The 14,817-nt window shown below is 41.0% G+C and overlaps 1 protein-coding gene across 3 annotated transcripts in view; it reads right to left on the bottom strand.

Moving 5' to 3' along the window:
• The window catches only part of Nme7 (NME/NM23 family member 7), a 129,429-nt gene that overhangs the window by 98,286 nt on the left and 16,326 nt on the right, over nt 1-14,817 (bottom strand). For all 3 annotated transcript variants that reach the window (XM_063272011.1, XM_063272010.1, NM_138532.1), the window contains 2 exon segments: nt 11,716-11,823; nt 9,399-9,565 (listed from right to left, as the gene is read on the bottom strand). In XM_063272011.1, coding sequence (XP_063128081.1) covers nt 9,399-9,565; nt 11,716-11,823 — 275 coding nt within the window.

Genomic DNA, 14,817 nt, shown 5'->3' with positions numbered 1-14,817 from the left:
TGTGGGGGCATGAGCATTCTAAAGCCTGTGAATGGAGGTCAAAAGTCAATCTGTCAAAGTCAGCTCTCGTCTGTCATGTGGCCGTCAGGAATAAAACTCAGTCCTCTGTCTCAGTGGTGGGTGCCTTTATCTGTTAAGCTTTCATCAGCCCTAAAATTGTGTGTGTGTGTGTGTGTGTGTGTGTGTGTGTGTGTGTGTGTGTGTGTGTGTTTTAAATGCAGGTGTTTAAAATGTCTCTATATTATAGGATATTTTTATATAGAGAACTAATCTACAAGAAATTGCATTAAATATACCAGGAATTTAGTGTTTGTTCTCTAATAACTAAAACGTATGCATGCCATTTTGTCAGTTCAGCAATAACCCATAAATTCTACTACTGTGTCTCTCTATTCGTGGCAAGGTTAAAACACAAAGACTCAGATGTTCTCTCACCAACAACACATGTGAACATCAAATGCCACCAGAACCTTTAAGCATGAGTCATGCTTTCTTCCAAAGGCGCCATCCAAACCCTGCACCCAGTCTAGCCAGCTTCCACAGCCACCTCCTGGCTTGCACTGAAACAAGCACTCTATGCATCAGGGTCCAGAATCAAGAGAAAACAATATGAAAACCAATATGTTAAATTAACCTTCTCAACAAACAGTGAGAAACAGATGGGTTAGTCCTGCATTCACCAAGGCAGCTAGGATGCAGATTTCTGGAAAACAGCAGTCCTCCCAGAGCCATGCAGATGAACATCTATCTCTCAAATGCTTCAGGCTCTAAGCAAAACCGTAGCAACCTTGTCTGTGAGAAGACACAAGCAGTCTACCATAAAACAATATCCTAGCAACAGTGTGGCCCCTGTGCAAAGAGTACACATGCTCATTTATGAAAATGTTTCAAAATGTATTTGTGTTTGCTCTAAGTACATAACAATCCACTTTAAACAACAATTTGTGATTTCTCTTGTTCTCTTGGCAAGCATAAAATATGTGCTCACTTCATGGATGAAGGACTGCAGTCTAAAGAGGCATCCTTCTACTGAAAACTCTTTCTAAATACTTATTGAAAGAAAGGAAGGGAGAGAGACAAGGATGGACAAAGGGAGGAAGGAGGAAACCAGGCAAGGAAGGAATCTTGCTATAACCTTGAAGTTTCAACCCTGCTGTCTCCGCCTCCTGAGTGTTAGTTATAAACATGTCCTACCATGCAAGTGCCTTTAAGATGAAAATTTTAAGGTAGACCTGAATTGACTAGATAGTAAACAGCTATCAAGAAAGTCTAGTACATGGAGTCTCAGGAAAGGTAAGAATCAAAGTTGCTTTTGATTTGCTAACATGATCTCTGGCAATCTGAATTTTAATATGTACTGCAGGACTAGAGGAAGAAATAGATTTTAACAGATGATAAACCCTAAAATAATTTGGGACCAAGTTCTACAACTTTAGGGTAAGCCAGAAGGCACATGTTCACATAGCATATTCAGAACTAAAAAAGAATGTTTAACTTTAGTTTTAAGTGTGTGTGTGTGTGTGTGTGTGTGTGTGTGTGTGTGTGTGTGTGTGTACTGGTGTGCGTGTATGTGCAAGCACATCGTGGCATACATTTGGAGATCAGAGGACAATCTGAGAGGCTAAGTTCCTTCCTTCTACCATATGGGTCCCAGGAATCAAGTTCAAGTCATAAGATTTGGCAGCTGGCACCTTTACCCACTGAGCCAACCTATCAGCCCTAGAACCTAAAAGCTTTGAACTTGGTAATGCTCACACAGACCACCCACTCCTCTAGGAAACAGAGAGAAGCAAACGGCTTCTCCCCAGGAGCTAAGTAAGTTTATTCTGCCCCTCAAGTAATTCAACATAAACACAAAGCACACTCATCTGCACATTTACGTAGTTCTCCCATACAACACAATCACAACATGAAGATAATGAGAAAGAGGGTCAGAGGGAGAGGGAGAGGGAGCGGGAGAGGGAGAGGGAGAGCCAACATAAAGAAGCTGAAGAGACACCAAGGGAGAGATAAAGACCTATAAACCTATAAATGCTTCAGAGTCTGGCACTATAAGTTTTAGAGGGAATTTAAACAATAATTTAAAGGGGAAATGGAGACGAGATAAACTGAAAAAAAAAAGATGACAATGGCTGATAAATGAAGAAGTTGCTGGGGAAAGTAAGTTGATAACATATGGCCCCTATCTGGATGTGGGGGTTACAATGAAGATGGGGTCCAGGGGGCCATGAACCCCTACATCTGTGAGTGTGTGGAGACTGAGGAATCAGAAGGTTATTCAGTAAAACAGAACCCCATCTTGAATTCATTAATTATTAAAAATCTGTGGAAAATTCAGGTGGAAATGTTCAGGAAGTAGATGGACATACGGTTTTGCAGCTGGGGTGGAAAGTAACGTGGAAAGAAATACAGTTGCACCATGGAAGTGAACAGAATCTCTTGGTATTGGTGAGGGCCCACTGTATCAGTGGTGAATATCTGTGTTAAACAGACATGTGTAGTTATATTGGATGTGCAAGCATTCAAAGGAGATTTAGGTCTTTCTCTTTGCCCCAAGAAAGACATCTTTAAATATCTTCTAAGTACAGATAACACCTTAAGTGCAACTTGGAATACTTACACTCTTTTTCAGAGCAATGGACACATAAAATAGGGTTAAATCCCTTGACTCAGAAACTTATTTAAATCACCAAATGGTTGCTAGTATTTACTATCCATTTGCAATTAGAAATGAATCAGAAAAGAAAATGGTGAAATACTTTGTCAATGGACTATACATTACTACATGCACTAACACTAACAATAACTCTATTTACAAAGGTCTAATACTTCAAACATTTCTTAGTTCCTGTGATGGTCTGAATAGGTTTGGGGACCATAATAGAATCATGTGTTCGAATGCTTGGCCAATGGGGAGTAGCACTATTAGGAGGTGACCTTGTTGGAGGAAGTGTGTCAATGTGGGGGTGGGCTTTGAGGTCTCCTATGCTCGAGCTCCATCCAGTGTGGAGTACAGTCACCTGCTGCCTGGAGATCAAGATGTAGAATTCTCAGCTCCTTCTCTAGCACCATGTCTGCCTGGAAGCTGCCATGTTTCCTACCATGATGATGATAATGGACTAAATAAACCTCCAAAACTGTAAGCCAATCCAAATAAATATTTTCCTTTATAAGAGTTGCTGTGGTCATGGTATCTCTTCATAGCAACGAAATTCTAACTAAGACAGAAGTTGGTACCAGGAGTGGGGTATTGCTATGACAGGCCTGACCATGTTTAAAGACTAGTTAAACTGAAAAGATTAGAGGATTGTGAAGGGACTTTGGAACTTGGAGCTAGAAAAGCCATTGAGTGTCAATGGCTCAGTGGGATGTTCTGTAGGAGACTGAAAGAAAAGAATATTGAAAGCAGTGCAGAAGCCTGCTTGTGAAATTTCAGAGGGAAGATTAAAGGTTCTATCAGGACCATCTGCTATTTTGAGTTAAGATTCTATGTTTCTGGTTAGCTGGAGCTGAAGAATCGGCTGTGATTAATAAGATTAATAATGAAACCTTTATGATATGAGGACAATTGATGCTGGTTAGCTGGAGCTAAGAAAACAGCAGTGATATAGACCAGCATCAGTAAGGTGAAACCCTCTGGAAAGTGTTCCCTGAGAGTCAGCACAGAGAGTCTGTATTCCAGAGGTGGCTACAGTTGCCACAGTTGTGCCTCACAATGTCAGCTGGACTTGGTAATATGTAAGAGTCACCCAGGTGATACTGGTTTTGAAGGCATGAAGGGGTTATGGAGAGCAGATGATGCTTGGCCCTGTAAGAGGCCTGGAGAGGTCATTGGTGAAGGTGCAGCCTCAATTGCAGCTGACAGCCCAGGACTGAAGGCTCATGCCAAGATGTTGAGGTTTAACAGCATGAAGAGAGCCTGTGAGAGGCTACTGGTGAAAGAGCAGCCCACTTGGAGAAGACCCCAGCAGTTTTGGTGATGTCAGTTCCATGGGATGACTACTAAGAGTAGCCGCAGCCGTGGAGTGGAGCCAGCCAAAGCCTAGAAGACAAAGCTATGTGTGCTACAGAGGGGCTAGAGAAGTGGCCCAGGCACTTTGGAGGAGTCCAGAAGATCGTAAATAAGTCCTAGATATTAGACAGCTAGAGTTTGATTTTGATTTGATTGTGACTGTGCCCTGATTTCCCTCTTGGAATAAGAAAGTATTTTATTGGAGCCCACAGCTAAGAGACTTTGAATTTTAAAAGACACTGGATTTTAAGAGATTGGCTATTTTAAAGGGACTGAAATTTTAATGTGTCTCAACGTATAAAGACTGTGGGACTTTTAAACTTACAGATCTTCGAGGTGAATAAGAAAGGAAGGGTTGTGGCTTAACTGGAATGTGTTTGTGTGTCAAGCTGACAAAGTGTCAGTTTTATTGACTGCTCTTGTGTGTCAACTTGACAGAAGTTAGAGTCATCAGGGAGGGAGGAGCCCCAGCTGAGGAAATGCCTCCATGAGATCTAGCATAAGGCATTTTCTCAATTAGTAATTGGTGGGGGAGGACCCAGCGCATTGTACCTGGTGCCATCCCTGGGCTGGTGGCCCTGGGTTCTATAGGCAGACTGAGCAAGCCATGGGGAAAAGCCAGAAAGCAGCACCCTCCATGGCCTCTGCATCAGCTCCTGTCTCCAGGTCCCTGCCCTGTGTGAGTTCCTATCCTGACTTCTTCGGTGATGAAAAGCAATGTGGAAGTGTAAGCCACATAAACCCTTTCCTCCCCAGCTTGCTTTTGGTCATGGAGTTTCATCAGGGCAATAGAAAGCCTAGCTAAGCCAGTCCCACTCCACAGTATCTGTTGGCATACAGATTATAACGCGAAGCAGAACACAGGCACATTCTGGAGTATTAAAAACCAACAGTTTGTTTGTTTCCTTTTACTTCCTAGATGTGTGACAGGCCAAGGTACTCCATCATTCTATAGAATCAGAGTTAAGGATACTCATTTCTCACACATCGGAGGTAAAAGAAAGAAATAACAATTATTATGACCATTTTTATGTTATTTAGCTCCATGTAGACTATTAACTCCAACTTCTCGGCTTACCTTTACTAGTTTAAATGAGAGCTTAAAAGTTGTTGTGCCTGAAAGGAGTATGCAAAGGGCCATCACAGTGACTGGCTGTCTTAGGATGTATATTGCTGTGAAGAAACACCATGCCCAAAAAGCAAGTTGGACAAGAAAGGGATTTTGGCTTACACTTCCATATCACTATTCACCAACAAAGGAAGTCAGGACAGGAACTCAACCAGGGCAGGGACCTGGAGACAGGAGCTGACGCAGAGGCCATGGAGGGTGCTGCTGACTGTCCTGCTCTTCATGGCTTGCTCAGCCTGTTCTTCATTAGCCCAGGGTGGCACCACCCATAAGGCGCTTGGCCCTCCCACATGGATCAGTAATTGAGAAAATGCTTTACAGCCCTGCCTGCGACTTGATAGCATGAGGAGGCATTTTCTTAATTGACGTTCCCTCCTCTCAGATGACTTTAGCTCATGTCAAGTTTATATAAAACTAGCCAGGACACTGGCGTATATCATTGTCCACAATGAATGAAAGCTATAGGTATTTATCATGCAATAGAAGGGATTACAGAGGCTGGGAAAATGGCTCAGTTGGTAACATGCTTACCACACAAGTGTGAAAGCCTGAGTTTTGAAACCCACACCAAAACTGAGCATGGTTGTAGGCGTAATGTTATTGTGCACTGTGGAAACAGTATCCTTGTTTTATGCAAATGCTGACCATATCCACTTGCAGTCCATACCCTAAGAATCTCCTGTGTAAACATTGCTCTCCAAATATTCCCTGATTGGTCAGTAAAGAAGCTGATTAGCCAATGCCTGGGCAGGGGAGAGAATAGGGATGAACTCCATCCCAGTCAGGGTTGCGGGAAGGAGAGAGAATAAGTGTGAATTTGCCATGTGGCAAGGGGAGCCCAGGAGACACCAGGAGAAAACAGCTTGAAAAGAGAAAGCCATAATATGCAAGAATCTTGGGGTTTTGGCCAGGAGGTAGCCAGATTAGCTTAGAGGATTAAAATAGAGTAATACTGCTCAGTTCTGGTGCCCTTAAAGCTTGTTAAATAAATACAATAGTTCATTCTCAATTATTTGGGAGATAGCTGGGTTCAGGGGAAAATGAAACACTTAATAAAAAGCCACCAACAATGGTGGTGCGTGCCAGTAATCCTAGCAACTGTAAGGAAGAGAAGGTGGATTCCTGGTGCTTGGTGGCCAGGCAGTCTAGTCAAATTGAAGAGCTCCAGATTCAGTGAGGAATAAATAAGGCAGAAAGTGATAAAGTACTATTCCCAATGTCAACCTCTGGTCTACACACACACACACACACACACACACACACACGAGAGAGAGAGAGAGAGAGAGAGAGAGAGAGAGAGAGAGAGAGAGAGAGGCTACTTCCTTACTCTCACTGTCATTTCATATCGGATCTTATAAGAATAGAAGGTGCCTCTTAGTCTAGTGCTATACAATTTTACAGTTGTCCTTTGCTCGTTTCCCATGAGGCAATCATTCCACCTTTGGCCCATTACCACCTGTACACTAATCTCTACAGTAGGCCTCAAGCCACCTCAAGAATTAGAAAGGAATTGTAAAGAAAAGGGCAAGGAGGTTGCAGAAAGAAATACCCTATTCTATAGGGGCCACTCACTATATGCTTCTTACTATACAGATGTTAGGCATTCAGCTATTTTTGTAGTAAGCCTTAAGAAATAGCTTTACTGATTTTTTTTTTTGTGTTAAGTAGTTTCTGGAACTTTTAAATATACAGCCTTAACTCTCAACAATTATCCCTAATGTTAAGTGCTACATCAATAAATACACAAGCACAGATGATATCTTCCAAATACTCTGTCCCTAAAATAAATCCAAAAAAAATGAAGGAATTAAAATTTCATTTCCAACATATTTAATCTATTTTCAGAAAGCTACAACTCATAAATGTGGACACTGAAAATTAAAATGCCATTTTCATTACAGTAGAAATGATTTTCCAGAAGAGAATCCTCATTATCAATTTTTTCCTCTAAAGTTTGATGTTTAGCTGTATCTCCAATTGGTTTTGTTTATTTCTAAATCAAAACTAAAGAAAATCAGAATGGCAAACAGTAAGGAAAGAAGAATAAAAAGGTACATGTGAGGATAACCGTGCATGCGTGCGTGTGCACGTGCGAGCGCAGTGGGGTTACTGGGCGGTCTTTAGGCCACAACTTAGAAGGGCTGTTAGGACAGCAGCCCCTTCTCCTTTACTTTTCTGCCCTAAGGTGTAGAGCTTCCTCCACCACTCAATATCCCTTCATAATTTGTTGTGTTGCAGCGACCCAAAGCATTGAGCCCAAACAGTCACAGGATGAAAGCTACAAAACTATAAGGTAAAATTAACCTTGCACTTGCATTGTGGAGAGAGATTTGCTCAGTGATGCAAGAAACACAAAACTGAATAAGACAAGATGACAAGAATCATTCCCAGGTCCTATCCAGTCTCCTGTGTTTAAATTCCCTTTTTTTTTTTTTCAGATCTTAACATTTATTTTGGTTCTCGCACACAGCCATGAGTTTCACTGTTCCATTTTCATAGTGAACTTCACTCATCTACCAGCCTTACCCATGCCCGTCCTCTCTCCCACCTCCCGCCAGTCCCCTTTCAGATGAGGCTTCTACCCCACCCTGCCCCAGCCCCTCCTGCCAACGCTGCCAGAGAGTTGCCACAGTGAAGCAGTGTGCTGCCTACTCCTTCCCACTGGGTTGTCCGTTTTGTTTGCCCACACTCTATAGCTGACATAATTTTCTTTAAATAAAAATTTTTTAGCTGGTATGTAAAATAATGTGATTCACGGTGACATTTTTGTTACAGAGTTATTTTCACACCCCACCAACCTCCCCAATCCTGACTCATTTCTTCTTAGTCCCTTCCCCTTCCACCAAAAGTTCTCTTTAGACTTCTCTCCTCTATGCTCCCCTTTCTACACTCTATCCATCCATCCATCCATCCATCCATCCATCCATCCATCCACCTATCCATCTATCTATATTCCACTTATTTTTTTAAAAAACCACCTGATATCTCTCAGTTGTCTGGCTTCTTTCACTTAATGTAATGATCTCCAGTTCTATCCACTTTCCATACATTTGAATTTCATTCTCTGTAGCTGAATAAAATTCCCCAGAGCAAGCTATTTCTTACTTTGTGATTTCTGATGGTCTGATCTCTGTCTCTCTCTGTCTCTCTCTGTGTCTGTGTCTCTCTCTCTCCTCTCTCTCTCTCTCTCCTCTCTCTCTCTCTCTCTCTCTCTCTCTCTCTCTCTCTCTCTCTCTCTCTCTCTCTCACCTGTGTCCTTTGCTCCATCTCCCTGAGGCATCTCCTCATCATCTCACCCAGAAGTTACTAAAGCTTCCATTCTTTGAGCTTTTTTATTATTATTATTATTATTATTATTATTATTATTATTATTATTATTATTATTTTGAGACAGAATCACATGTAACCCAAGCTGGCCTTAGACTCCCTGTGTAAACTAATATGACCTTGAACTTCTGGTCTCCTACCTTCACTTCCCAAGTGCTGGCATGACAGACATGTGCAGCCATCTCCACTTTTATGCAGAGCTGGGGCTCAAAGCCCAGACCTTTGGGGCTTCATCTGTGCTAAACGAACATTCACCAACTGAGCTGTTTCCCAGCATGCATTAGTTACTCCATTTAGTTAATCAAGCGCACTCCTATTTCTTCTTCATATCTATTGTTACCATAATCATTCAGATCATTATTTTAGTAATTAAACTTATATAAGTTTTAGCCACCAACTTACTCAAGCAGGATAATAAATAGTTGTTCTCAACTTAGGATGGACTTTCCCACCTTTGTATCTTTCTATATACTCACTCCATTGACTAGCATTTCTCCCCAGTTCATTTACTTGGGTATAATTCAATTCAGTTTTATCAAGACAGAACAAACACACAAAGCCTTCAGTCTTGCAAGAATTAACTTCATTTTTTCCTGAATTTACAGTGATTGGTGCATTATCACATCCCCTACCCCAATGTCACACTTATCCTTAGGAAGAAAACCTTGTGCTCAAATAGTCTTAGGTTTTAGTGAGAAATATACATAAGGAAGATAGAATGGGTAACAGCTTTATCTCCTCCCCCGACCCGTCCAAATAACCACCTCCTAGTACTACAGGCAATACCTCATTATTCAAGGAACGAATCCCAAGAGTTTTTTTGAATGTTATAAAGCTATACTGGGTCACTGGAAAAACTAGGTTATGAAGACATGGAAAGGGAGTCACAAGCAACGTTTCAATGGAAAACGATGACACAAGTGTCCTTACTTCTCTTTCCTGCTGCCCAGCTGGCGGGCTGTGTACTGGTCCCCATAGTCAATCAGCACCAGCTGTCGAGAAAACACATTGACTTTGTTGCCTATAAATAAATCTTCCACGCGCAGGTCCTCATACTTGGTCCGCTTTAAGAAGGTGCGACGATTCTTGACATCATGCTAGCACAAGCACAATGAGAATACTGTTGATGAATGAATGTATGCCGAACAGAGAACAGAAAGTTTCCAACAATAAAATACATATTTTAAATAATCCTGACTAGACCTATATACTAGCCAAGTACCCCAGCAACTATTAGCAGCAGACAGATTTTCATATTTCTTATTTTTATGTACACATTTCAATACCAAAGAAGCTCACTATAAATTGTATTTTCTTTAAGTGATGTATATTTATGTGTGTCTCCCTCTCTGTGGGGATGTACATGTGAGTGTGGGTACAGAAGACAGTGTTGGCTTGCCAGGAACTAAGTTATAGTTGCTGTGAGCTGCTTAGTGCAGGTGCTGGGAATCAAACTTGGGACCTACAAGAGCAGCAAGCACTCTTAACTGAGCCTTCTGTCTAGGCCTTCCATCCCCAAATAAGCTGCCTTTTTAAAGCAATTACCTATGAAGGGATGCAAAGACAGGGACCCTCTTAGAACCTCTTCAATTTGACGTTTTATACAGAGACCAACTTTTAACAATAATATTTATGACTCTAATAACCATTTATCTCTAATCACTTATCCAAAATTGATTAATCCAAAATACCAGTTGTCCTACTTCATTTTGGGGTCTCTCTATATATCTACTTCTATGTGTGTGTATTCTATGTATGTTCATGCATGTGTGTGTATGTAGGTGTGCATGTAGAGAGCCATAAAAGGTTGTCTGATGTCACTTCCCACCTTATTCTATCATCAGAGGCTCTCTCACTGAGCCTGAAGTGTGCTCTGAGTTAGGCCAGCTGGCCAGAGAGCCCCAGAGAGCTCCAGTCTCTGTTACTCGAGGTTGGAGTTATCAGAGGGAAAAAGGCCCAGTTCTTATGTAGGTAGGAGCTTAAGAGGCAAGCTCAGACCTTCACACCTTTGCAGCAGTATTGTTTCCAAATTAGGCCTATTTGTTTGTTTGGGGAGGCCTCAGCCTCCTAAGCATTGAAATTATAGTCCAATGTCACCAAGCTTAAGCTGCTTTTATATTTTTAATGTAAAATCTTGCAAAAAATACTTTAGTTAGAAATTTGCAACAAGACTGGTGTGAAGGTGCACATTTGTAACCCTGTCTGAGATTAGACCAGATTGCAAGTGAGCGGCCAGACTCCATTATGTGGTAAAATTCTGTCTACTGCATAACTCAGGAAAAGAAATACCAGCACAAAGCTATCTTCCTGTATTGGCATATTACTGAGCACCAAGAAAAAGAAATCCAGTACAACATAGCTACAGAGAGTGGCTGGTAACTCCCCCGGACTCTGGCCATTAGCATTCCCTGTCCACGAATGTGTGTCTCAGTGTCTCACGTATTCCTGTGATTTTCTTTGTATTTTTTTCTGTTTGTTTTTATCATATTCTGGTTTGTTTTTATTTTATTATTTAGCTGCCTGTTTGTATTCTAATGAAAAAGAGAAAGAAAGGGTGCAGTGGGGAAGATCTAGAAGGAGTTGGGGGAGAGGAAACTGTAATCAAAATCTATTGTATGGAAAAAACATATTTTTCAATTTAAAAAAAGAAAAAAGTTATCTTTCAATGCAATTTCAAAATCAACCATATAAAAGGCACTCTTATTCTCCTCCCCGTCCCATAGGTAGAGTTTTGCTAACTTTTAAGCAAACAAAGGGTATTTATCAGTGTCGGAGTTCCCATGTACGAGTGGACTTCTATGCAGATGAGTGCAAGCCAAAGTGAGTTTCAGGTCTTGTTCTCAGGAGCTGTATGCCTTACTTGTATTTGTTCGCTCTGTTTTGTTTTGTTTTGTTTGGGGGTCCTTTTGGTTTTGGTTTGTTTTCAGACAAGGTCTCTCAAAGTAGCTCTGCCTGGCCTAGAACTTACTATACATTGTGCCTCTGCCTCCTGAATACCAGATTAAAGATATGCACCACCACACCTGGCTCACCCTATCGTCTAAGACAGGACCTCTCACTGAACCTGGGGCTTACCCATCCCGCTAGGCCATCTAGCTAGCAGGTCTGAGATCTCTGTTTCCACAGTGCTGGGATCACAGGTAAGCACCACCACGCCTGCCACTGTACCTGGCTGCTGAGGACCAGAGTCTCACGCTCACATAGCCAGCGCTTTACCCACTGAGCCATCCTTCCAGCCCTCATTTACCATTTCAACAGATCCATCTACCGGGTAGTACAGAAGCTCATAGCGTCGGAGCAGTGAAGCATTTGGGTCATACCACTCTGCAATGAAAGCAAACCTCTCACTCTGATTCTGTGAAGAAAAACAAATAATTTTATCACTATCATATAAGCACTCTTATGTAAGTCATACAAAATAAGAACTTCCAAATATTTACACAAATGACTCTTTGCTATTATACTGAATTATTCTTTGCTTAGAAATTTTATCCTGCTCGTTTCTGACTAAACACACTTATGTACTGCAGAGATGAGTTTAATCATCCTTTCAAGACCATTCAATCATCTCAATTCAATCGCAGTCTTCAGAACATGGGCTCCTGATCTGACAACTTTAACAATTCATAGTCGTTCTGCAGTCAAGCTACTTCAAAATTATCAACAAGCTACTAAGAGACTCCATTGCTAGAAGTTTTAATATCTTAAACTCAGGAGTTTAGCAAGCATAGACTATTGCACTAATGTGTAAACGTCTCTTTTCTCAGTAATTTCACAGCAGTATCATTTTGTAAAAACAGCAGGGGAAAGTGTTCACCTCTGAGTTAGAGAAGCAAGACAGGCCTCTGTTCATTCCTCTCTGATAAACACCAAACAGAAAAACTGACAAGATGATTTCCACTGTTTCTAAAAGTTTCCAATACTTCTAAGCTCTCAGGTATGAGTTCTTCAAGTTTTGACCTAGAGTTTACAATAGAAACTACAAACAGAGAGGTACCCTGTATGTCATCTGGAAAAAGTAGCCAGTTTCTCTATAACCATGACTTGTCTCAGTGAAACACACACACACACACACACACACACACACACACACACACACACACACACACCCCAATCAAGGAAATGCTACTCAGAGATGCAGAAAAGTAACTCTAAGTCACACATACTGTTTCCACCATGGGGTAAGGAGGTATTCAAACTTGGCTAAATTCTATGTCTGATTTCCTTCTGAAGTACACACACTGTCCGTTCTTCAGTCTTGCATGTACTTGGGATATGAGGACAGTACATCTTGATGACTTGACACGAGTTGAGCTTTGCAAAGGTCTGCATGTTCCTTCCAAGCACGTTATCTAAAGTTAATTTCCACTGTGACAGGAGTGGATGTTAAACCTTTAAGAGATGTTCACAGGTTGCACAGTTGATTAATGACTCAGTGTTGCACTGGGAGTGAGCTGTTTCAAAAGGAAGTCCCACTCTTCCTCTGTGACTGTACACAGAGATGTTCATAGCACATTCCTTGAAATCTCAACCCCCAGAACAATGAGCCAAATGCATTTTCTTTTTAAGTTACCCAGTCTTAACATATTCTGTTAAAACAACAGATATTAAGAGAGCTGATCTCTCTCTCTCTCCCTCTCTCTCTCTCTCTCTCTCTCACACACACACACACACACACACACACACACAGACTATATTCATTTTCAAAATTTTAAAAATTTTACTTTTCAATTCCACTGAGCCAAGTCTATCAAAACAAAACAAAACAAAACAAAACAAAACAAAACAAAACACAATTTCTCATTTTCTAAGTGACATCAATGCTTGGTTTGGTTTTGTTCGAACCCTTCACTTCATAGATAAAGAAATTGAGTCCCAGAGGATATACATGACCACATCACAAAGCGTGTCATGTGACTGAGCCAAACCCAGAAACTGCACTTTGCATTCTCCCAATCTGGCCTTGTAGGTGAACTCCAGGAGAAAGTGACTCTAGTAGGACACCCAGACAGCCACCTTGAGCTAGTTCCATAATGCACCCGATGGTTACAGGTTATGTCCATCTTCACTGAACATTTCAGTTTCTCTCAAAAATACTTTATAGAGAATATTCAAACATTATGTATATTTAAAAATTGTTTTTTAAAATTTGTTTTGGTTTTGGTAGTTGTGGGATTATTCCAGGCTCACTCACTAGCTAAGCCCCAGACTGTTTCTTTAAGAGGGTACATCAGAAGCAGCGTGGTTGTGGGACACGGTGCTCCTGCCTCACAGCCATCGCTCATTGGTCAGAGCAGCTGGGACGACTCAAGCATCCTGAGGAGGCCTGTTGATGCTCCTTCACAGGAGAGGGTCAGCAGATCTTCCTGAGACTCCAGTACTTCCTGAGCATCCCCTCTCCAGGTGAACATACTGATGCCCCGTGAGCATCAGACCCTGGGGACTGCGAGCTGCAGAGCACACATAGCAGCAGGTGAACCGAAGGAGCTCTGTGTATGCACCCGGGGGAAGCTCGGGCAACCAGAGATATTCTGTCTAATAACTGGGGAGCAATTTTCTTTTCACACTGTATAATTCCCTTGGTTATACAATGATTTGTTTTATACTTTGAACTTACAAAATAGGCAAGGCATTTTATATTGAAGAAATCACTAATAACACATCAATATGAAACTCCTATTAACAAATTGTAGCTGTGAGAAATTAACTAGTGTGTTTTGGCTTCTCACAAAACTCAAAGGTGTTATGAAAATGTCAGAGCATTCCCATTCACATGGTTAACGTAATTTTGTTTTGTGGATTTTAAATTTTAATTTGCTCTTTAGAGACAGGACCTCATATAGCGTAAGTCATATGGCCAAGAGTGGGACTGCTGATTGTCTCTGCCTCTTCCTTTCAAGTGCTGGAGTCACAAAAACATGCCACCAGGCCCAGCATAAATTTTAAAGTCATATTACACACTACACTCAGTGTATTTGTCTAAAACAGATGGCCTAATGCCAGATACATACTCTAAAACTAAAGAATAATTACAGCTGGGTTTGCAGGACCATAGGAAGCTAAGAACTCTATTAAGGCTTGTGACAAAATGACATATTTTATTTAAGGATTTCTGGTATCAAAAATAAAGCACACAAAACTCTTTTCAAATCAATTACTGGATTTTTCGATTTAATGGCTCACAAGTGAAATAAAATCTTAAGGAGTTACTGCATTACAAATTATCTATTTTTTAAAATTTTGAATTAAATATTATATCATTCTTCCTCCTCCAACATCTCCCAATAGCTCCCAATTTTTATGCTTTTTCCTTTAGTTACTATTGTTACATATATATATATATATATAT

The sequence above is a fragment of the Rattus norvegicus genome, chromosome 13 (genome assembly GCF_036323735.1).
Source record: "Rattus norvegicus strain BN/NHsdMcwi chromosome 13, GRCr8, whole genome shotgun sequence".
Lineage (NCBI taxonomy): Eukaryota > Metazoa > Chordata > Mammalia > Rodentia > Muridae > Rattus > Rattus norvegicus.
Note: the sequence above shows the minus strand (reverse complement) of the source record. Positions and strands in the feature narration are given on the sequence as shown.